The sequence below is a fragment of the Buteo buteo genome, chromosome 21 (assembly GCF_964188355.1).
Source record: "Buteo buteo chromosome 21, bButBut1.hap1.1, whole genome shotgun sequence".
Lineage (NCBI taxonomy): Eukaryota > Metazoa > Chordata > Aves > Accipitriformes > Accipitridae > Buteo > Buteo buteo.
In genome coordinates, this window is record NC_134191.1 from 15155677 (window position 1) to 15181287 (window position 25611).

General features: G+C 36.8%; 1 protein-coding gene across 37 annotated transcripts in view; it reads right to left on the minus strand.

Moving 5' to 3' along the window:
- SLMAP (sarcolemma associated protein) overlaps window positions 1–25611 on the minus strand; it is an 88841-nt gene that overhangs the window by 37330 nt on the left and 25900 nt on the right. For 12 of the 37 annotated variants that reach the window (XM_075053198.1, XM_075053200.1, XM_075053194.1 and 9 more), the window contains exons 3-12: window positions 15213–15360; window positions 9464–9536; window positions 8012–8048; window positions 6415–6477; window positions 4864–4959; window positions 4492–4563; window positions 3507–3647; window positions 1709–1846; window positions 253–421; window positions 117–167 (exon numbers count right to left, since the gene is read on the minus strand). In XM_075053198.1, coding sequence (XP_074909299.1) covers window positions 117–167; window positions 253–421; window positions 1709–1846; window positions 3507–3647; window positions 4492–4563; window positions 4864–4959; window positions 6415–6477; window positions 8012–8048; window positions 9464–9536; window positions 15213–15360 — 988 coding nt within the window. Of the gene's footprint in view, window positions 1–116; window positions 168–252; window positions 422–1708; window positions 1847–3506; window positions 3648–4491; window positions 4564–4863; window positions 4960–6414; window positions 6478–8011; window positions 8049–9463; window positions 9537–15206; window positions 15361–25611 lie in introns of all 37 variants that reach the window. The other 25 variants (XM_075053196.1, XM_075053199.1, XM_075053214.1 and 22 more) reach the window with 3 other exon arrangements.

Here is a 25611-nt window from a genome sequence, read left to right on the forward strand (position 1 = left end):
TAACTGTAAAACATCATTCTTTTTGCCAGACACCTAGGCTACAAGATTATTACAATGAAAATAATTGAATAGAAAATCTGCAAACCAGCTTGAAACAAGAAACTGATCACACCTACCTAAGCTGTTGTGTTCTTTAAGAGTTTTCTCTTGAAGATGTTCTAACCGTACTGTAAACAGAAGTCCAAGAAAAAGATATTTCACAGATTAAAAGAAAAACAAATAATCAAAGTTGCTTCCCCACTAGTAACTAACCTTGTAAAGCAGTTAGCCGCTCATTGGTGAAGTCATTATCAGCCTGCAAAGCTTCTATTTTTGCTTGAAGCTCTTGCTCTCTCTCTTCCATTTCATCTATTTTATGCTGCAATTCCTTTTTCTCAGCCAGTCCTTTCTGTTGGATTTCTTCTTGTCTTCCTTCTGCTACCTGCTCAAAAAAGATTTTAAAAATCCCCGAACAAATCAAAATTAACATGTAAAGGAACAAATTTCCTTCATTTTTGTATAACTAAATGTACATAAGTAACTGTCTTTGCTAGTCAGATAAAGAAAATGGAAACAACGCAAAATTCTTCTACTGTTATTTTTCTATAAATTTCACTTCAAGCACAGGAACAGAGAGAAAGAATCTGAAAGTATCTTAACTAACTTTTTATCTGAGGAACCTAAATTTTACAGGAATAGTACCAGGGCCCAAGAACTATGAAACACCCAAAGTCTCCCACCATCTCAAATCAATCAAAACACGAAAGTCCTTCTGAACTGAATGTACATTGCACAGACCAACTTGATCGAAAGCCACATCTTTTTCCTCGCTGGATTTCATGATAATAAGTTTCAAAGACTCTCCTCCCTCAAAGCTAGATAGTAAATTTAAATTTTGATCCCTCTGTGTATACTCATCATCATCAGTGATTAACTCATAATTGGGAAACCAATTGCCTTAAGACCAGCAATTTAACCTTTTAATTTGGAAAGAAAAATCTTCTGTCTGAGGTGCTGAACTAGGACTGGAAGAACCTAAGTTCAAATTCCAGTATTTATCCAAGACAAATGCAACAACTGTCTCAGGTCTACCAAGGGAACACTACTACCTTCCTCCTCCACATCATCTGCTTATCTAAATTGGAGACTCCTTGGGAATAGGCTTTATTATACTGTGATTATTTTGTTCTCCAGCATAAAGGACCTTTAAATATTAATATACTTAGATGTTTAGTTTAATAACAAACCTGACAGCACGCTTCTTCCCCTGACAGCTGAGCCATATTATTACTATGTGGTAGGCTAGTTATGTTTGTAACTGCACAAAGAAGCAACATGAAATGCAAATTTATGTCTAATTCTAGTTTTCATTCCCATTAACTGTAAGATGTTTAGGTTGAAAGTTATTTGTCTATATAAAAGCAGCTGAATATAAAGTTTTACATCATACATAATTTTATACTAAAATAAATTGCAGCTCCAAAAATATTGTAACTTGCAAAATTAGTAAGAAAGGAAATTGTTTAGTAATTTTCTTAACTGATGACAGTTTCAAGCACATTAAATGTAAACCAAAAGAATATGTAAAAGATAATATGCATCTTTCTTTCATTAACCTGTTGTTTAAAAAGTTTCTTAACCTTTATTTGATTGCTACATTAGAAATTAAATTGTATTTACTTGGTCCATGCATTAAAGTATTGTAAGTCAGATGAAGTTCTGTCATTACCTTTAGCTTGTCAGAAAGATCTTTAATTTCATTTACGGCTCCATTGTACTTATTAGCTAATTCTCTTAATTCTTCCTGAGTCCGCTCATTCATTTCTTTCAGGTGAGTACATTCATCTTCTGTATTACTTAAACTCCGCTGTAGGATAGAATTATTATGCAATAAATAATTAAAAAAAAATTAATAATCTACCAAACACTGAAGTAGATCTATTTTTTCCAAAGAGTAAATTTAACTACTTATATTTAACTGCTTTGTTCCTAAGCATTAAAGCTAAACAAACAGATCAAGTCCTGGCAAAAATGCTGTCTATACAAACCTTTGTAATGTTCTACTTAAAGAACAGATTATGTGAAAATATATTTGCTTCATGCATGTGTAAAAAACCCCAAACCAAAAAAACCACAGTGGGTTATATAATTAACTGTGACTGATAGAAATAAAGAACTGAAACGTGTGATCCATCTCCCCCATTCTCTTCTGTTTTATGCTAAACTGTGGAAGTTTCATAATATTTTGTAATTCAATGTAATCAATAGATTTCATCATACCTTTCACCCAGCAAAAGAAGACTTAACACATTATAAAAGCCAAATGGCTCCAAAGAAGCATTCTAAATCTTTTTCTGTACTCCATAATGTGGAAAGGCATCTAAACTAAGATCGCCTTACTCAAGAGGCAGCTGGGTCTTCAGGAGGCAAGAAATGCTCCAGAAGTGTGCATCAGCTGGTGATAGCAGCACAACTAAATGGTGTATAGAGTTTCCCCCTCATAGCTCAAGATTTGTTTCTTCAGTCACACAATTTATTTATTTTTTTTGGTAACAAGCTCTGACTTAGTTCTCCTTCACCACCAAAACAGATCAAAACACCTTTAAACAAAACTACATTCAAAACTACATTATATAATAATTATTGAAGGACAACTTTCAACCGTGAGCCAATGATTCTTCTGTATCGAGAAAAAACTATGTGGCAGGAAGCACTCAGGCAAATCTCTCACTAAAGTTGAATTCGTATTTATCCCCCAAGATTAAGGAGGAACAAGTAGAATAAATAAGTCAGAAGATTCTTCTCTTAGTACCGGATTAGAAAGGAGAAGAAAGCTAGAAGTAAACATAAAACTCCAACCATTAACAAATCTGTCAAGAACTATTACAATCTAAAAAAGTATATTTAACTGAAATCTCTTAAGGTTATTTATTTACAACACTATGTGCATTGCATTCTCTAAGAAGCATGAAGATGTTAGAGACTTTGTGCACTTAAAATTAAATCTTATGATATTTCTTGACCTAAGGGAGCATAGCAAATAACGATAATGGAAAGAGAAAATAAAGGAAGACAGTAATGAGAGATATTATAGGGGCAGAAATCTTATTTGAAGAAAGTGTCCAACACTTTGTAATCTTAAAAGCTCATTCTTAAGTGTCATTTGTATGAGTGGCTAAGCTTACATTTCCATAAATTTTACAGTTTAAACAAGGTCTAACAGCATTTTTTCTAATGCATGTACGTCATTTTCTCCTCACATATTTCCCACACATGCTAAGTTCTGCAAGACAGATTCACAAATTTTGAAGTCTGGCAGAAAAAGGAAGAGTTTAAAGAATAATTTCTCATTAACTTTTTAACAATCGAAGTATTGTCCAATAGGAAAAATAAACACTACTACTTAATATACTGCAAATGCCACAATACAACAAATGCTGGCATATTACAGGCAACAAAACAGGGGTCTATGTAGCAGCAGTTATAACTATTTCAGCATTTCCAGAACAGGTACGAAACTTCAATACCTCCACTTCAGACAGTTTTCTGACCACTTCAATTTTCTCCTGAAGGACCCGCCTCAGGGACTCTTTGGCTGTTGTCTCATAGTTGTGTTTGTCTTCTTGTAATGCTATAAGCTCTTTTCGTATACTGTCTTCTGTTTGATTCTGTACATATAAGATAATTCAGATACAAAGATAGAATACAAATTAGTATTTTGCTCATTAAATATATTAGATTGTGATAAGACCCGTTCTATTCCAAAAGGTTTAGCAATTTCTGGTAGATGGGAAAATGTTACAGACAAATCAGCGATCAAAGATTCTTGATGTGACTGGGTGTAAACCAGTTATTTTTTTGAAGTGTATGTATGGCAGCACATGTTCAGTGATCAGCTTTGATTATAGGAAAACTATGGGGGTTTTTTGGACCCTGCTAACACAATGTTAAGCCTAAGAGACCTACAATCTGACAAACCAGAAACCTACAAGGTCCCATCTGAAAGACCTCAAACGGGACCTGCAAAAAAGTTCTTATCTCATAGGTAATTGAGAGGAAGTAAAAAATAAAAATTTAAGGCAGACATAGGTGGCCTCAACAACAATCAAAGCAGGGCATACTTGTTACTCTGTCTCTGAGTATCAGACAGCACATTGACAATGTCTTTTTTCAAATCCCTATTTGGAAAGAAACATCCATAGGAAACAGGACAGGATGGTTCTCACCAATGACAAATTCCATTTCACTACATACATGTTTATATGCATATACAAAAGAAATCAGTTTGGGCTGAAAAAAATGCTGAAGAACAGCCGTTTATCTAGATTTAAAGTGATTCCATGAAATACAGAACAGATATACAGTTTTCATGCTATTCAGATTATCAAAATTGCACAGGCTTATTTTGGGAAGTTTATGTTCCAACTGCTTTCCTAACTAGCCAATTTCAAAACACTTCAAAAAAGCTATCTTTCAGCATTCCTAGCATTCAACTTTAAGCGAACTACTTACCTTTGAACATGCCTGTAATTGATTTCCCATAACCTCTAATCTTGATAGCAGCCTGTCTTCATCTATTAAAGCCTAACAGAAAAGAAGTATTACCTTAATATTAACATGTGCTTTATGTAGTTCCAGTAGAGTTCTGCTTTAAAGACTTTATTTTTGTTGGAGTACTAAGTTATTTCAAACTGACACATAATCACTAAATTTATTAAACAGTATCTTTTACACAGTTTAAGAAAACAACCATAATTTAAGAAAACCACCATAAGCTTTTTATTCTTTCTGCTGCTTTCTTCCCCATTGTTTGTAAATTAATAGCTAAAATTTATATGCTACTGCATATTTCAGTCCATAAAGGAAAAGGATGCCTGCAGATACCTGCCAACTAGTATCTGAAGCCTCTTGTGTGACAGCAAGTAGTCGCTGAAGGGTTGCCAGCTTCTGTTCCAACATTTGTTCCCGATGTAAGGCTTCCTATGAAGAGAGCAGAGCACCAGTCAGTTCAGCTAGAACAACTCAGAAAAACACAAGCAACAGAAGACATACCAAAATACAAGAAAAAAAGGAAGTGTGAGTAGCAAAAATTGTCACATTCAAACTACAGTAAGCCCATCCCATTTTATCCATCCACGCATTTATTTGTATATTTTAATTAGAAAATGTTATGCTATAACCTCAAGTTCCCGAAAACCTTCATTTTTCATGCATATGTTGCACATGCTGAGTACACATCGTAACAAGTTATTCTTTCCAAGACTTAAAAACACTTCGACTTTTCTCAGTGATTTGAGTAACAAAACTGTAAACACGAAAAGGCAGCTTGGCAGCTCCCATGCAATGAGCTGTTCATCCTCAAATCAGGTCACAAAAGAAAAATGCCAAGCAAGAACTACTATTTTTATTTGATTTTTGGTTTATGACAGTAAGATAGAAGAGCATCTTCGTTAACAATTCCAGGATACAGAGAGTGAACAGATTGCTGAACGAGTATGTATTTGGCCTCCCAAGAAAGAGCAGCTGCCTGAGCTGCTCCTGCTATGTCAGCAAATATATATAAAGTTAGTATCTGTCTCAAAAGCCTCATCGATGTGAATAAAAATTACCATTACAAAACAAAACCAGGCAAAACAAATCAGCAGAACTATATGTAAATTAAACCTAGGTAGAATTTACCAGTAGGAATATTCCTTTTCCAGAAAGCTGATTTTATGAACCTTTCTAAAGAGTTTGTTTATATATATATAGGCACACACTTCAATGTGTTACCATTGTGCAGTCTAACCTTTCTGTGACATGACATCTTGGGAAAAAACCACACCTATTAAAACGGACACAGGACCAGGCACAGAAAGGCTGATGATGCCAATGAGGAAGAGCTGCCAGCACCATCCCCTCCTTTGTACTTTCCAACAGATACAGACACAAAAATATTCACACTAAGAAATCATATTTACAGAAACAAACTAGTTCCCGACACATGAAATGACCTCTTGCTTTGCCTTTCTTTCATTCCACCAAAACTTTTATACGCATACATAGTACATCCACAGTAACGGATGATGACAAAAATATTGTAAGCAAAACAAAATTGGGGACAGTGAGGTACAAAAGGAGAAAAGCCAGGAAAAGCAGGTATATAGTGTTCAGGAAGCCTTCTATAAAGCAGGGAGCTTTTGTGTTTCTTCTACAAAAAAACTCAGTTTATACTGCTCATGCAAAACCCCAAAAGTTTCCATAGAACTATACTATGTCTAATTAAACACATTTTACATTATTTCACTACAGAAAAGTTAGTTAAATGCAAGCCAAACAAAATGCAGTTTTGTTTACAAAATGCAAGCCAAACAAAAACATAGAGAGCATAGGATTTGTGTTTTAAACAAAGATTAAATATTTAGTCAAACTAAATACTGTCAAGAGAAAACCTACCTGTAGATACTGTGAAAGCTGAAACAATTCCTGAGAATACATACTGGGAGTGTTAGCAGCAACCTGAAAAATAAGAGAATTTAAGAATCAAAATGATTTGCAATTTTTCATTAAACTCAAATAATAAAAAAATTCATCATTTATATCTAGTCATTAAGGTAAATTTAAGATTATCTAATAATGGCATTTTCAATCATTTGTTGTTCTGCTACTATTTATTCTATGTTTTATCACAGAACTTCCAGACTCTGGACTGAGGCTCCACTGTGTTAACGTCTTTACAAGTTCTTGAACCGCCAACATGCCAAAGAGTTTAAGGCTTTTGTTTCAGTTGAGAGTGAACTGACAAAAAAGAAGGTGCACAAAGGTGAAACACAAGGGCAGACAGGAAATTGGGGGCTTCCAGAACTCAAAGTAAAGTCTTTCATATTCCAATTCAATGTCATCATCACACACACATTTCATTTCCTGTTGATTTACTAACCCTCATCATCATCACTCCACTTGTTAAGTATCTATTTCAGATTTCAGGAATACCTATATTATCTTTAATCACAACTGAAACTGTTCTGGACTTGGGGGGGGAAGAAGGGGGGGAGTGTTGGCAAATTTATTTATTTATTTACTAGCTCTTGTAGGCTCCTCCTACACTGACATAAATTTGAAGCTGTTTTTCACACAGTTATACCTGCAAGTCCCTCCTCAGAGGGGCTTGCCCTGGATTCAAGCTACATATGCTGTTTTGAAACCTCAACTTAAATGAAAAGTCTATGAACTCCTTGGGCTGCTGACTTCACAAATAAATTTCCTTAGTTTCTTGAAATTTTGTCCTTCATGTTTAAAACTCTGACTCAAACCTATTTAAGTTAATCCTTCTTTTTAGAGGCTAGGGAGACGATCAATTCCTGATAGCTTGTCTCAAGGGTGTATCTATTAACAGCTTTTCTACAAGTCTGCCACATTATCAAAATTGAGTTTAAAAATTACACTAGACATTACTGACTCCATGACTCTGCAGTGAGCAACTCTGGCTATAGAAGCAGAACCAGAGAGGTCTGGTCTCAGTCTTCCTCTGGAACATGCCAGAGCACTTTATAGCCTGTGCAGTGCAGCTTCTCCTCTATTAAAAAAAAGACAACACAGGGACAACAGACCTCATCCAAACACCAAATCATGAGCTACTCTTGGGTCCCACAGAACAGATCAAGTATCAAATTATGCAGTACCCAAGACCTGTTAGTCAGTCAACCTGTACCTGGAAATTTAACCATCTTAATGTCAATGGTTTGGTGGTTTTTTTCTTCCAAAGCTATGTTTCAGGTGCCATACTGTAATAAGTCAAGCTATCTTAAAATATACACCACGATACTGCATTACCTTCTTTGCTTTGTCACATGAAATGACTTCTTGTTTTACCTTTCTTTTTTTCCTAAATTTTCTAAAATTGTCTGAAAATTCTAAATATTAAACTAGGTAAAAACAGGCAATGGAAAATATACCTAAATGTAACTGGACTTCACCACTTCTTCATCTTTATAACAAGTCAGAAAACAGCATAAGGCTAAATAAGGCAGAAAACAGCAAATTACTTAATTACCTTATCAACAGGACTCGGTAATGGAGCATGGATAACACTAAAAAAAAAATTAAAAAGTGAACACAGGTGCAGAATAGCAGTTAAAAATCCAGAAATCCCTAGTACTGCGCATTTAATCAAGATGCTTTGTATTTTTAAGTTTATGCTTCAGATAAAAATGAAAAGTTAATATACAAACGTGCAAAACCAGTTAATACTATGCTAAGCAATGTTTTCAAAGTTACAGAACTATTTTCAAATTATAAATCCAAGATCTACTCTAAAAACTCTCTTTACCAACTTTTATTTCAGTAGTTACATAATATTTGACTCTTAAATTTGATTTATTAAGATTTAAACCAATTTACATGCACAAAACAATAGATATGAAAAGACAGTGCATATACTACTGTCATTTACAAATCCAACAAATTGAGTAAAATAATATTTGGTAACTTACAGAATTTTGTACATTTCACTAGAGCAAATATTATACTTGCACATTTTCATCAGAACTAAAAAATTTAACACCATACATTTCTAGTATTCCTTATTAGGACATGCATCACATGGAAAAATTCCCATAATAATTTATTTTGACTTATCTTCCCAGAAGCAAAGACACCCTAAAGCTTCATGCAAATATTTCTGGATACTAATGGTAAAAGAATATTTAAATAAGCAATCAAAACCAGTCAATTGCTGAGAATGAAAGATGATTAAAATTACGTCATTTGTGATTGGCACTCAGTTACTGCAAACAAAATGTTTAAATTTTTTGTTTCTACTTCTCTTTGAAATTTTCTCCAAAATCTGCACATATACACAGTATATGTGTGTATGCATTTATACAACATTCCTCTCAACATTTATCTGAGTTTCCAAACATTATCCCATACAACATTTTCTATGATTTTTTTTTCCCCCCTGATGCCAGGCAAAGCTTTCTTGCATTGTGACACCAAATAAGTGCACCACAAGGACACGTTACTGTATTACTTATCTGAAGAATATAAAGTGTTATGTGTACACACAGAGACACCATTAACTTGACTTTAGTAGAGTCTATGTGCATTTAAAGGAGCAAAAATAATAATCCCAAATTAAAAAAAAAGAGGGAAGGAGAATTTGCTCACTTCCCTTCTTTTTTCCTATATTCTTCTCTTTATAATACCCATTCCAGTACACTAAACCACTGCCAGTCAGAAAAGCCCTACTTGGTAAGAACTTTTTTATTCTTTCATAGAACTTATTTATTCTTTCATAGTTGTCTTAAATTCTGCAAGTGACAAGCAAATGAGATTTCTTTTTCATAATGCCTGCAAAACAACCATGCTCTCTCTCAAAGTTACTTTCTTTGCACGATCACAGGAAAGTAAACTGTTCCTATGCTGATTTTAAACATAATATCCATCAAATCCTCATTATACAGTAGTTTAATTTTGCTACACATGAACAGATACTTATTCTTACTCTGATCGCAATCGAGCTTCCATTCCATCTGGAAGAAACAGTTTGATTGTGGAGACTATACATCCATGGGTAACTGAAAAGAAACAAATACTAAGTCATCATGATTCATTACTACTTAATTGTAAGTTCAATGGTTAACGTTCTAGTAACCAAGCCAACTGTCCTAAGAAACTCTGAAGCAGGCAAACAAGAAGAGGCATGAATGCCTTCAAGCACTAGTGCCTGGGTCTGCCTTTTCGGACCTCCTCTGGGGACAGGAAACTTTAGCATAACATCTTGAAGTTTCTAAGATGTACTTTGTCCTGACTGTGAAGCAGCTCCAGTTCCAATTCTTCCATGTGCAGCATTACTTGCAAGTTGTCTTTACTGCAGCAAGTTAAAAACGTTAACTGTATGTTTTGATCATAAAATGAGGGAAAAGGAATGCACCTTACCTGTGCTAGGTAATGGGAATGCATAAGTATAAACAAAACAATGAGCTGCCTTTTTGACAAGATTCCTATGAGCATATCCAGATACTTAAAAAGTAACACATCCAATCTGTGTCACGAGACACTCACTTCAACATCTGAACTTGTCAAATGATTGTTATTTACAAACACAAGGAACAAAATGGGAACGCAGAGGAAGAGTATAGGAACCACTGAGAAGTACAGCCTCTTGAACACTATGAGCAGCATCATTCAAGACAATACATCTCTATTTTGCTATTCTGGTAGTACGCACACATCTAATGCACAGCCCTAGACAAGTGGCCTCTCATTTCAGAAGGAGAAAGCTTGCTTCTCCAGGACTAAATTCAAGATGTTTGAACTCAAGACAGATCCCAAGTAGTCAGAGGAAGAAATGCAATATTTGATTCTTAAATCAAGCTCAACCTCTCTTCACAATGTTTCCTCAAAAAGTTACTATTTTCAATGACATTGGAAACAGTCAAATTATGTCTGTTTTGTTTGGTTTTTTTTTTCTTGTATGGTTCTATGAATTGGGAAGTAAAAATTCTTTCCAGTTACATGGAAAGAAAGACAGATGTTGTTTCCAAACTACTATCGCAAGCTAAATACAAATAAGTATATGGTCACCTATCACCTACCACTATACCTAAAGCACCCACCAACATACAAAGACAAATAGCTGCTCTACTTTCATGGTTATTAATATCAGCAAAACAGTTAATCTGGCTTTGGAAAAAAAAAAGGGCAATGGGTGTTTTAGGACACCAGTAGTGCTCCAGGGAAACGAGACAGGTCTTTGAGGAAGCTACCTCAATAGAATCTAAAAATACAGGAGAAGTGATCCATCTAAACAGAGGAGTCGTTAACCTTTTTTCAGTGCTAAAAGCTAATGCTTTGGAGAAGTATCCTCTTGGCTACAGCACCTTGTTTTTTCAAGCTGTCCTGGTAGACTATTAAATTTACATGCCAAGGAAGAACAGCCAGGACCTCATTCTCAAAACAGAGTGATCCATGGGTTCGGGGGTCTTTTTTGGCTTTAGAGTTGGGTCCCCAGAATTCACAAATCTGTTCTTGCAAAAACATAAAAAAATACATTAGTAATATTAGCTGTAGCATGTAACACACAGCTTTCATAATGAAGAATCTTTCCTTTAAGGCATAAAAAGGAAATTAGTGATTTCAAGAAGAACGTGTTAGGGTATCTGAAATTAAAGACCAACACACAGCTTTACCTTTGGGTCATACATCAGGTTGGTCTGCTGTGACATTACATAATTCTGAAGTTTTTCTATCAACGCTCAGACTGAAAAAAAAAAAATCTCCTAAAAGCTGCAGGGGCTTTATTTGTATAAAAAAAATTAAGGAATTAAGGGGATTTAGCAGAGGGTTGCAAATAGCGGCTGCGAGAAGGCACTGAGCGATTTGATAGGCTCATAAAATAAAAATAATTAAAAAACAAAAAGAAAACCCAATCAAAACCACACTCTGTCCTTTAGCTCTCAGTTCATTATCATTGGAAGAATAACGAGAAAGCCTAAGGGAAAGGCAAAGCAACATATAAAACATTATTCTGGCGCTGACCGGACGGGATAGCGGCAATTGTTTGAATTCAAGCCTATGTTATTCCTTTTGGGGAATTAATTAGCAGTAAAGCAGCCCCTGGCTGCCCAACGGGATGGAGAAAGTTCTCCTCCGAGCAGAAGACACTCCTCCCTCCCTGCCCTCCCCACGTCCCGCCCGACACGCCGCGCACTCACCTGCCGGCCGAGGGGATCCCCGCGCGCGGCCGGCGCCGCCACCGGCCCCGGCCCGGCCCCGCTCGGCCCGGCGGCGGCGCGCGGGCACAGCCCGGCCGGCACCGCCAGGGGGCGCCCCGGGGCGGCAGCCGCCCGCGCTACCGGCCAGGGGCCCCGCGGCCCCGGCTTGCCGCTTCCCGGGGACCTCAGCCGCGGCGAATAACCGCGGGCAGAGCGAGGAACCCTACTCCCGGCCTCAGCCCCCGCCTCGCTGCGTCGCCCCCGACACGCGTAACTGTCACCGCGCGACTCCGAAAAGCCGCCCGGGGTTGCCCTGAACCCAGCCGAGGCGTTCGTGCTGCGAAGGAGCATAGGAAGGGGAATAAAGCAGTAATTCTTGTCTGCCTACGAGTTTTTGCTTCGTAGAGGGACAACTGGCAAACGGTGCTCTCATTTCTGTTTTCACTTGTCGATGCGATACCAGCGGCCGTGGCGATAATCACGAGAGCGCTAAGAAACGGCCTCCCTCCTTCCCCTTCGACAAGCAGCAGGCACGGGGTTCCCTCCTCCCGCACAGCCTTTTTCAAACGCCACACGAGAGAAGAGATGTACGAGTCCAAACTTGACTAGGAAAAAAGTGCATAAACTGTATTTGAACTAAATCATCTGGTATTATTTGACCCTACTTGAAAGCCTGCTGCTCCCTTCCAAGGAAGGGAAGTCACCGCCAGTTAACTCTCGGAACGCTCTGGCCCTGACTGGGAAATTTAGGGAGGACGAAAAGAACATAAACCCCACTAACGCAGAGAAAAGCACAGTAAGATGGTTAATAGATAAGTACGGTATTAAGGAGAGGGAAATGAGCAGGCCTGTGTTCTTGTTAGTAATATCACAAGTGGACAAATAAGGAAGCGGGAGGGTTGGAAACATTTCTCTGGAGCCTGTTAATGACTTCAGCTCAGCAGCAGAACGCGGAGGAATCGGTGCTCGTGTAAGATATCCTGAAAAATCACACACGGAACATGCCACTCTTAATGAACCAAAACAAGATCATATTTGCAAGGAAATGACTAAGACACAGCCTGAACAATAAAACAGAAATAGATGTATTCTAGCAACATTTACACAATTCAGAATTCACATAGGCAAGTAAACTCAGCCTATCCCGTCATTACCTTATAATTACACAGACCAAAACACTGAAGTGTTTTGTGCAAGTAAGGCACTATGTAAATACAGAATGCAAAATGGTTTTAAAGGGAATCACTAGTTTAAAAACTACTTTCATGTCTGTTTCATTACTAGATCAGGTTAACAGTAACATCTAAGACTACTGAAATGAACTGGTGAAAAAAAAGTGTTTATATGCATTCCAATTACATTCATGGGTAAACACTTCAACCATGATGCAGCTATTTCATGCCCCAGCATGATAATACGATCTTCATTCATTGCTTGGGGAGCACAGAGATGGAAGAAAGCAGACTTGTATGCTCTTCCACATTAGCTAGCTCAACACATTCGTAAGTAATGTGAGTACAGCTCCTATGTTCAAAGCTCGAGAAAAAGAAAAGGAAGGCTGCACAACCTGATCACTCATTACACAAATGCCAGGTCTCTGGGACTGTGTTTTGTAAAACTAAGATAAAACCATTGGGAACAACTACTACTGGCAAGAGTTCCTGGCAAGAATTTGCTTACAGTGAACTTTCCACAAACTTTCACATAAACCAATTGCAAGTAATTGCTGATAAAATCCAAGTGAACTCAATTCTTCTTCCAACTAAATCTTAAAATAAAAATTGTTTTAGGTCTAAACACACATGAAGAAATTCAGCTTCTTTTAGCAAGGACAGCATCTCGTCAAATGAATAGTTCCAGGTTCATTAGACGCAATCTATTCCTTTGATTTATTCCATGTATACCGCTAGTATTCATAAATATTTGCAATCACTTCACATGAAGTAACATTTCAAGTAACTTTCAGACAATTCCAACTAGACATCCAGGAGTTAAATCTTTCCAACATCATTTTTGAGAAAAGTGAAACAATGTGATGTGACCTTCACTACAATGAATCATTCAAAAACACTATAGCTCCAGAAGCTCTCCATGACAACTTCACCACCACCATTGCTTAACAATGTTTTCTTTAAAGATGTATTCATTAACCTTCCCCTGATACTTCAGACTTTGAGTACTATTAACCTACCTGGCTTAAGACAGATAGAATTCATGAGCAGCAGATGGAGCAGTCTTCGTCTTTTTGTTTTGTTCACTTAATGCCCTTTAAAAATTCTACTGTTGTACTATGAGTTGGTTTGTTTGGTTTGGGGAGGCTTGGTTTGGGGGGGGGCGGGGGGTGTTTGTTTGTTTGGGGATTTTTGTTTGTTTCTTTTTAAAGAACTTTACCATCAGCATTTAAATTTAGTATTATTCTTTCATTTCACTCTTTTCTAATATACCCCTCTTTAAGCATGAGCTCTGTGAAGGTCTTGTTCAGAAAAGCAGTAAAGTAGAAGAGCAGTGATGGCAGTTCTGCCATTTTATTGCCAAATCTGCCTGTTACCAGACTAGGATTCTTTAGAACATGGCCAGAAGTTCGATGCTTACAGAAAGTAACAGACCCATAGGTAACTTTAAAAAGCCTTGACAATATTAATTACAATCTAATAATTCACATACAAGACCAGTCTTCAGAAAGAGAAAGAAATGGCTCCTGAAACACTGTACATAAATGAAAAAGAAAAGAGACTGAGGCTGCATTTTTATTAACACAGATACATAGCTATTACCATAATACAAGACCTCCTGAGCATGCATACTGGGAAGACAGCAAGAAAACCAAACCAAACAAAAATCCCATCACCTCATTTTTCAGCCAGCAACTTTTTTCTATCCTCATTTTAAAGTACCTGCAGAAATCAAAATTAGTAGCAGTCACAGAAGTAAAAAGTAGGTATCTTGACAGGAATTAAATTAGCCTGTTTCAAACTTATGCTGAGTACTTTATCAAGAAATGCAGTTTCATACTTCTGCCACATTATTAGCTGAAACTTTAGGGCTCATAGGCTTGAAAGAAAGGTCATTACAAAAATAAAACAATAAAAAAAACCCCACAAAACACCCCAACACAGCACTACACACACATGCCCATGCTGAACTTTTAAAATTGCTGTAAGTCAATTTAAGTGAGCTAAACATGTGGTCCCAGTTGAACCTCCTTTTCTGGATATACACTTCCACAACATGCACTAGCACCTATACAGCCACAGAACAAAGTGGGCTGTGGAAGCAACCCAGTTAAAATCTAGCTGGGCGGAGGGGGGGACAGGTAGTAGAGTATACTCCATGTTTTCAGCAGATCAGTTTCTTGATCCAGTTCACCATGCGGCCACAAGACTCACTGCCAGCACAAAGGAGGGAAGAAGTAACCAAAAAAGCCAGAAAAACTATTTTCTTACAACAGAAATACCATTTACTCTTAAAGATTGGATTGTAATAAGATGTTCTAAATAAATATACTTGAAAAAAAAAAAAAATGATCCATACCCTTACCTTTCCGCGTGTTCTCCGTCACATCTACACCAAACTGGATGATGTCACCTGACATAATTTCACATGGTGGGCTTTCCTCAGATCCTCTACTCAGTCTCTGACTATTAATAAAGGTACCATTACTACTTTTAGTGTCTTGAAGATAGAACTGTAAAAACAAACAAAAAGAATAGTAAAGTATCTGGAAAAAACAAAACAAGTGTGATGAAACATAAGCTCCAGCAAAATTTTTGCTATAAAATATAGGTTGACCTCCCAATGTAGAAGAGGACAAATGTATCAAACTCAAAACACCCTTCTCAGGATGCAACACTTTCACATTATCAAGAAGTATTTGTATTTGATTTTTAGTTGTTTAACATTTGATTGAATTCTAGCACATACACTATGCAAATAATTGCTATAAACTGTACTTAACCTACTGCCTGCATGGAAAGGATAAGACATTGTTAGCAACAACACCTTTTGCCACACGTATGTAAGAATTTATATTTATGTTGGTCAACACAAAAATTCTAACTGCTCATACATTTAAGGTACCACTGTTCCATGACAGAAACATGACATAGCAAAGACTAGCACTAAGGGCACAAGGAAAAGCTTTGGCAGAATTCAGAATTCAGGAATTGTAATATAAGACCATGGTGAAACTAAGGAAAAAAAAATTAGAATGCTTTTACCTCTCAGCAATACTAGTTCACACCATTAAGTTAATCTCAAGATTGCTGCATCATCAAGCACCTTTGTAAATATCCATTTGTAGAGTTAATTAAATTTTAATAGCAATGTACTAAATCTGAAACTGCTTATGACACAAGACTTCTAGTCAAAACTGCTGCATCTGAGAAGAGGTTACAAGTGAGTCACCTGGCAGAAGACCAGAGTCACTGGCTAAGACCTGATCAGCAGACAGCGTGAAAGAGGGGACTGGAATGTTACTAACCAGCCAGGTGTAACTACTGAAATGAGTCACTTGCAGTAGTTCAAGATGACAATAGTTATTACAGGAACCTGATGGGATGGTAGAAATCCCTGGCTTCCTGCACTCATAAGGAATCTCATCAAGTACCAAAGCAATCATAAGGCTGGGGGAGAGATGCTGCCTTCAGAGAAATGAATGTATTCCCATGTTTTTCCTATAAAAGCAATTGATTATTTTTTTCAGTATTCCATGAAAAGTTTTTCATGCTTTTATTTGCCTCTATTACCACAGCCCTCAAAAAAAAGTGATACATAGCTCAAAATCATAGTGTCAAGGGAAAACGTGGGTTTTAAATCGAGCGAGAGACCAGCACTAGGACTCTTCAGATCTCATACTGGAAAACAACACCAACTGAATGATACATATCTTACATGCTCATCCTGAGTAGCACAAAGCAGTGCCCCTAATTTGAGAGCTTAAATGCCACTGTGTCCAGAAGATGGGACTCAATACAGTAACCAAGGGAAATGCCAGCACAGGAAAACTCAGCTAGGTGTAATGACAGAATGAAAAGCAGCACATGAAAGATTCTCCCCCACCCCCCCACCCCAGATAGGCCTTTGATCTTAATCTGAAGAAAAAGAAGGTAATAATCAGTCATATGTTCATAAAGATGAAGGTAAACACAAATTATGGACAGATCAAGAAATCATGGCTGCATTCACTGCACTAACAATCAGACCCACCCTACTCTAAATAATACTTCATATATTATGAAATACTACGTATTAATATATAATAATATAATAGTATATAATACAGCTTTTATAACAGTAAAGTTTAAAAGCCAAATTAATTAGCTTGTTAATTTACTAATCTGAAAGTACTGAACCTTCTCATGGCTCAGTGCAGAGATAATTATTTTTTTACTTCCTGTTTGTTTTCAATTAGCATTCCGCTCCATTTGAAAATCCTTCTGTTATGAAAAAGTGAGTCACAAGCAAGGAGAAACAAACATACTTGTGCTTATTTGTTTTTCCCCACCCTTTTCTTTCCTATGTGTAATATCTGCCTTTTATCCCTCCAACTTTTTGATTAATCATTGCCTCTTGTAATCACACTTCTGCAGAATCTGCAGACAGGGCACACATGAGATAGCACAAGGAAATACAGGAGAGTGACCACAGGAAAGGAAGTGCAACAGAGCATCAGCAACACAAAACTTACAAAATGCCAGCAGACACAAAATTCAAACTGCAAAAAAATATTTGTAAACAAATGGCCGCAGAAAACACACATTAAATTTAATATTATTAAACTGATGTCCATTTAACTCCATGCTACTGAATTTCATCATGTAAATTTTGGAAAAGTGATGCTCTTGAAGTCTTTACAAACAGGATGAAAATACTCTTCTTCCTTCATCTAATAAAGAAGTAATAGCAGCAACATGTTAATAAGCTGATGTCTAAGGAGAAATGCACTGACTTCAAGACTTAGTAAAAAGGATTCAGTTATCATTAATGTAGCAATTGGTCAGGAACCCCCAGAGCTGGTCCCTTTCACATAGCAAATTCAAATGTTACTTCCGTACTAGTCTTCACTGGTTCAAATTATCTTTCTCAAACATCAATCCCTCCATCACTTTTGTATCATTACTAAAAGTTACCTTTAGAAAACAAAATCAAGCACAAGCCCTGAAACGCACACATGTATACGTTAACTAGTATTTATGGTAGTATGGTAGTATACTGGTAATTAGTATACTACTAATTATGCGAATCCTTGGTAGGTTCTCCAATTCCCCAAACAACGCCTTTTACACAGCAGCTATGTAATAGAGTGCCTTCTGTGAAACCAGCACCATTTGTTCTTCCAGCTTCCCAGCACAAACCAACAAACTTCAGCAGCAGTGCCAGCTTCAAGACTAACTATAAATCTTTCCCTTCCCCAATGCTCATTGCTGAGTTGCACCACAACCTCTTCAGTTGTACTGGCTCAGGCATTTGTTTAGTCACTGCAAACCAGTTCTGAAGTGCTTAAGCCCATACTGCCTGAAAAAAGGGCAGCATAAACTGACCTAATTATACTTGCCTTTATAATTCACACCTCTCTTCAGATCCATCTGAAGTCCCAGCCATTTTGTGCCTCATATTAACAACTAGTCCACTTTAGAGCACAGATGGTAGCTCATACACACCGAAAACAACTCGGTTTTTGAGGGCTGTTAAAGAATTATCATATCCTTAATTCAGATAACTTCATATATGGGTCAAGCAGTAATTTCCCCTCTTTCTTAAAATACAAGGCATCATACAACTATTTAAGAAACTTACTCTCCAGTATTGTAACACATTCTCAGGCAGAAAAAGAAATCCTAGCCCACATTTCTTCCTTAGTAATTTATGTGCTCGTGGTTGTTTGCATTCTCTCTCATTTATATGCCATTAATAAACTCTGTTAACTGCAGACATCCTACCATAATGCTTCCACAAAATTTATGGAGACTTTATTCAAAAGTAAAACTTGCGGTTCATCAGTACACTCAAACTTCTCCAGTACAGTTCATCTTCTTTAGAAACTGCATTAAGGAAGTTTCAAAAAATTAGATTTTTGTTTCCATGCTTTGCAAGGAATTATGTATTAATTTCACAAATTTAGTATTTATCATATTTCAAGTTACTATTCAGTTTTGCAAACTGAACAAAAGTACCTCCTCTGCTCTGATCTGTGGTGTATAAAAATCTCATTCCATTTAAGTTTTATTGCTTTCTGGGTCAATGACTCAGAAGAGTACCAACAACTTGCTAAAACGCAGTCCACATTTTATTTTCATGCAGTTAGATTAGATACCACTACAATTTTTCCCCCTGTAACAAACTCCTAATATTTCCTGATTAGTGAAACAGAAAAATTCTTCCATAGATATCCCAGACTATCAATACATTAAACTTATACACATACAATACAGGAATCCTAGCTGATATTAGGAAGTTGCAAAATTGCTATGCTCCAGAAGGACATATTTTAACTTTACCTATGAAATCTAGGTAGACTGTTTTCTTCAAAGAAATAAAAACAAATAACCACAAAAAAACCCCTATTCTGCTTAACTATTACCACCATAACATCTTCCAAGAGACAGGCTGAAGAGAACCCCTTTACTTAGACTGACAAGTGAGGAAGTCATGAAGCGTTTTGTTTCCCAAGCCATATGCAGTCCTGATAGAGGATGAGACACTTTTGAAGGACCTCAGAGAAGCCTAAGGATGGGCTCAGAGATGCACAGAAAATCTTGAAGAGAAAGTAGCACACTTTTTCAGTGATTTAATTACAGTACAACACAATGGTAGAACAAACAACTAACGAGCTTTTTAGTATCTTACTACAAGACCTGCTTTTAGCACTGCCTTTTTTCATCTTCATGATATACAGCCTTTCTCTCTGCACTATTTCACTAAGGATCAAACTAGATATTTAACATGAAGTTCTAGGATCAGCCTAAAGTGTAGGCAAATGCATCATTGAAAATGAATTTGTAATTACCTTGCTAGTTTTTAATTTTGTTCTGAGAAAGCTAAAATGTTAATCTCAAAATAACAGCAGTGCATAATAATCAATCACACACACTCAAAAGCCAAAGATATCAGAGATCTTTTGGTTGCATAACTCTTCATTACAAGGTAAAGATGGAGAATAAGTGCTCCACGCACAGGACAACAGAAAAATCAATTTTTAAAGAGTAAGTGCTCTATTAATGACTTATTGACTGTTTAAGTAGTGTTTTTTCAAAAACTCTTATGACCTAACTACCCCAAGTACAATACAATGAAGAACAGAACCTCAAGTCTCTTCTAGAGTAGAACTGTACCCCTACAGCAGTAAGGCAGTAAACCAAGAACTGGGATCAAGACAGACTCACCTAACACTTGCTATCACTATGTACAGCCATCCTTTTCCATTTTAAGAGCACATTACTGCTACTCCATCTAACCTAGCTTGAAACTGCAGTTCAGGACAATTACACTGAGAATTACAGTGAGGAGAATTACTGGAGAACTGAGACAGTTTGTTTGCAGATGTGAGATTCACTCCATGATGAGGAACAAATTCCACATCTAAAAATGCAGACATAGACCACAGGGTATAATTAAACATATTTCAGCCTTATTCCATAGCTGAATTTGTAATTAAGTAAATAATCAGCACCAAAATGTAGGCCATTGCCTTTTACAGGAAGTCAATCAATACATTTTATTCATTCAATATATTTTCACTGCCTAGGCAACTAATGTAGAAAGAAAATCTCAATGTCAGGATCTCCTAGTTTACCATTCTTTACCTTGTCTCATTTCGTGTAAGAAAGAAGTACACACAACTCCCATGTGCTTCAGAGCCCTGTTTTACAGGCTTTGAGACATTAGTTTAAACCAGAAAGGTTTAAATTAATTTGTAAAATTCTGAACTGTAGCCACTGAGGAGATAATAGCTTCATTTTTGCCATGTTTACTACCACATAGGGGCAGCAAGGCTGTCAGCTAGAGCAGTTAAACCATAAAATGCTGCAGTTAGGCTGACAGATTCTTTCCCTACTCACGTTACAAGCTACATGATCAGTCATTGAACAATTAATGCTAGCATTACAAATGCACCCCCTGAATACTAAAGCTAATACTCATATGCAGCAAGTAAATAGGGATCTAGAAATTGGAATACTTGCCCTAGAGTAATACTGCAGTTCAAAATTGGACTGAGTAGTAGTACAACTGTGTTCGTTTATTTGTTTCACACTGAGTATATTCTACTAGGAGGTGAAGTACATTGGCTTTGCACAATCTGAATTGTGCTCAGAGGTTTTAAAACAATACATAACAGGGTCAAACCAACACAGCCAACATTTATCACACTGCAGCCAGAAAACTTTTTCTCCCATACAATTAAAAGATCATTTTATCTTCCTTGAAGTGTTAACACTGAGTATTTTCACATTTTGGGAGCAGCACTTCTACTAGCAAAGTACACTGTGCAAACCATACTTAATTCCAGGTTGGTCCTTTGGCTGTAAGAGAGAAGTTCAAATGCTAAATTATCTCCAGATACAATTGAGTTCCTCATTCTGGTCTGCTTAGACACATCCTAAATTCCTTTCCTCTCACTTGCCTAACTCCACCCACCTATCAAGGAAGTAGAAGTATTTGTCTCCATAAGCAAGCATAATTCACAGGGTGGGGTACATCAAGCAAAACTGCTTTTCAGTTTAGTTTTATAGTTCTTAAACACATGGATCTAATAGCTCTTTGCTTACTGAACTCCAGCTCCTTCAACTGAGAAACAAAACTAGTGCATTAACTTTTGAGTTCGTAGCAAATCTCCTTTTTAAAATGATTCTAGCTACCTGAGGTAGGCACACACTATGAAACTAAAAGCGACCAGCTGTGAAGAAAGGGATTTTCCAGTGAGATTGAACAGCCTGAAGGAGTGGCAGCTGGCTGTTCAGGGACCATAAGTATTGAAGGTCCCCAGAGTGAAGCTCAACTTGCTAGTAGTTTTCAGTAACTTCTCTGGAAAATAATAAACTTAACCACTCTTTCTATGCAGCAAAGAAAAAAAGAAAGAGAAAAAAATTAACCATCTTTGATATAGCACTGGACAAAAAAATATTCACTTGAAGTTTTCACCTGGAAGTGTAAGCCTAATGTAAATTCAGCTACTCCGATGAAAAAGGTTAAAATCCTGAGCTACCCCCAGGAACTCAGTGCTATTCTTCCAAACCTGCCAGTAGCTCCAAGGGGCAGGAGGGAAAGGACACCAGGGAATATGCTCTTCTACTGACCAAGTTGTTCCGTGTCTGTTTACACCTTTAAGTTTTGTTGACTGTACTGCCAGGACAACCCTGCTGGTTACTCATACCTGTTGTCAAGCAAAATAAACTGTGGCAGTAAAAGCAGTTTTGTGCCAGCACAGCTGAGGCTGGGTATAAACAGAGTTCAGTCTTTTCTGGATGCATTTGAAGTGCTGTGAAGTATTAATCCCTCTGCTGCTTGCCACGTCCTGATAGTTCAAGTGCTTTGAAGTTCACTACAGGCCCTGTAATTCAGCTTAACTTTTGTCTGAGCTAAGTCAGCAGACTCCCTGAAAAGGACACAGGGGCTATGGCAGGGAAGGGAAGATGGGTTGGATTTGTGGGGAGGAGGAGGAACCACCTTAAGTAGAGTGGCAATGCCAAACACCAAGAGGCACTAACAGCTTAAACTGTGCACAAAATGTATGTTTGCTTACAACCTTGAGTTGCTCTAGTGTGTTCCTCGGTAGCAAAATGTCACCTTCCTCAACAAAACAGCACAAACATTTCCAGGTATGTTGTACCTCCATGTATTTCAGCATAGACCTTTCTTTTGACATACGACATTGCAACACCTATTTTAACTGCCCAGTTCTACAGATACACTTACACCTATCAGAATTTTAAATTATGGCATATTAAAAGCATTCACAAAAAAGAAAAACATGAAAGCATGTTTGCAGAGTTAAATACCATCCCCTACCTGTTGTGCCCATTAGGCAAAAGCATTTACTTTCTAAACCACTATTCAAACCCCACATTTGCTAGTAGTTGTAACTGAACTTACTGGTCTGAAGGTGAAAAGCTCAGGATCAAGGTTACTATTAGTCAATAGCTCTATACTATTCTTCAATATTTGCAGTTATCCATATATCTACTTTACATCAGGAAAATTCACAAACAGGACATCAGATACTTATTTTTAAAGGATTTTTTATTTGTATTAGGAAGCGGTCATTATTAACAGAAAGGCTACTAAAAAGATTAAGCAATACTTTTCAATTATTCAGTTTCAGAACTAGCTGTGTGGAGCTTAAAAACATTCTAATTAAATGCTTTGGGCTATTTTTTATCAAATAAAATTCTTCAGCAGTATTCTTGCATTTTTCAAAGTAATTCATACTAAAGAGATTGGCAGAAGATGGCTAAAAGTGTAAGTTCAGGACCTCAAACTACATCACAATCCAGGTTCTCTAGTTTAAAACAAAAGCAAAAACCCATGCTCACAATTTAAAGCTTATACATATATATAGAAGAATGAGGATTAAAATCTCTACCACTTGTCTCTGAGAGTTTGCTGCATTGCTGCCCTCAACTTCAAACCATAGTCCCACACATCTTTCACAATCATTATACTATTCAAGATTGAGGTCTTCAACTCGCATGTGGTAATGGATGAAAGAAGTGAGGCAGCTGAACCCACCATCACCCTAGTTATCTGCTCCTTACCCATCATAGAAAGCAGCAAAGTTGGCTCGATAGCAGGGACAGCTGAACAACTTGGCATGGTTTCAGAATTTCTATCATTTTCAATTTGCTTAATTTGGTTGGTATATAACCATGACCTGGGCTAAAAGTGAGCATACTTTAGAAGCTGGTTCCTAAGCCATATACTTACACCTCCCACAGCCGCAGCAGCATTCAAGAAGAGAACAGCAGAGAGCAGGCTGTATTTACAATGTCAACCTTCTGATTTCTATCAATTGCTGTATGTCAGAATCTTAAGACCTTAAAGTACATTTCACAACCAGAATTTGGAGTTCTCTATATTAGGAGATAGCTCTCTGGAGTAAATTAAGAAAACCATGATGACCTGCATCATCTTTGCTTTCATAAAATGTAAGTAAACAAACTGCATTACAATTCCTGGAACCCCCAATATCCCAATGGTCAGAACAGAACTGTACAAACCCACTTCCAGATTTCTTTTATTTACTTTAGCTCTAAAAGGAACTATCAACACTCCAAACACCTAGAACAACAAAACTTCTGGAAAAAATACAGTAGTATTATGGTGATGGTAATTTATATGTCGTCGTAGGATAACAATATTAAAGTAATAGCTTATACTGAAAACAGTGCTTTTACTCTGTGATTGTGTACTCATTCAAGACTTTGCACAAAAGGTGCCCAAGTCCTGTCTTTTTTTTTTTTTTTCTTTTTTATCCAAAACAAACCCCTGGAACCAACAAACATGAATAGAAACATTATCAGAAAGGATTGTTTCCCTTGCTAACCTATTTGCCCTCACCCTCCTCTGGCGGAACTGGTGACATTCAAGTACCCTCACAAACTCTATTTTCTAGAAACAATTTGTAACCTAACATGACAGTTGTGAAGTTAACTCCTCCCAATAATCACATTCTGTAACTGCAAAATGCAGTAAAACGCCCAGTTACAGAAGAACAAGTCCTGACCACCCTCTATTACACAGTAACACCTCACTCCTCAAAATTCTGTAATAAGTACATTCATGTAGAAGACTCATACTGAAGGATGTGACCTGAAGCAATCCTAGGCACAGTACACAATATTCATTCTTCTTACTGAATAAAGTTTTCGGTGGTAAACAGCTGTGGAATAAAGTAGTTCAAGAAGGTAAAAGTTACTCATGAGCACTGATCTATCAATAGATTACTCAAATAATCCAGAAATGCATTCACTATCAACAGGATGACAAGATACTCCCCCAAAACCTCAAGATAAAATGTTTTACCACAAAATGTGACAACACCATACAAAAATGGATCTCTCTCCAGATCAATGTCACTAGTTTTGATGCAAAAGGCTATTTTTAAAAAGAAGAGATCTAGAGGAAGAGTTCTAATTTACAAGTAATTTGGTTTATATATAGCTGACTGACTTGCTACAGGGAGACATCTGTCACCATAGTTACTAATCACTACTCTTTAGAATACCTTAACTTTTGTCCTCACAGTTCACAAGAATTCCTGAAAATCAGCCTTCTGGTACAAATGCTGGATGGTTTCAGGACAACTAGAAAAATTTTATATTTATTTTCTTCACAGCTGAATCAAAGTCTGTCCCTTCACATATGACATGCTTTAAAACTTCCTTTTGTAAGTAAATCACAAAATAGATTAAGGACATTAACAGCCTCAGAAAATGAGGTGCAGCTCTATTCTGAGTATAGAGAAAGCAGAAGTTTCCTACAAAAAAATTCCCCAACTTGGTACTAATTATATATAATTTTCTTAAGGAAAACAAAAATTTATTTGAATTTTCAGCCTCATGAAAATTCTCAAGTACAATTTTCATTCCATGTGAAATTCTCATCCTGAAGATGCTGAGAGATTTTAAGGTATATTGCTGCTTTAAGTGCTAAGCTAAAATATATTAACAATAAACTGCAATCAAGGGCAAGATTCCTGAGGAAATGATTACTCACACACGGTCCCAAGATGCTCAAATTGACTCAGTAGAATACAAAAGCAATATAATGAAAAGACTTATTTTGTATTATTGCTGTCATAGATGACAGTATTTTACACAACATACAGAGACTTTGAAAAAACTTTCCTGCTCCACATTAAAAACCTGACTAGTGTAATGGACTCATAAAAACTAGATAAAAACCAGCTTTCTAGAAGGATATTGTACTTGTTGCAAAGAAG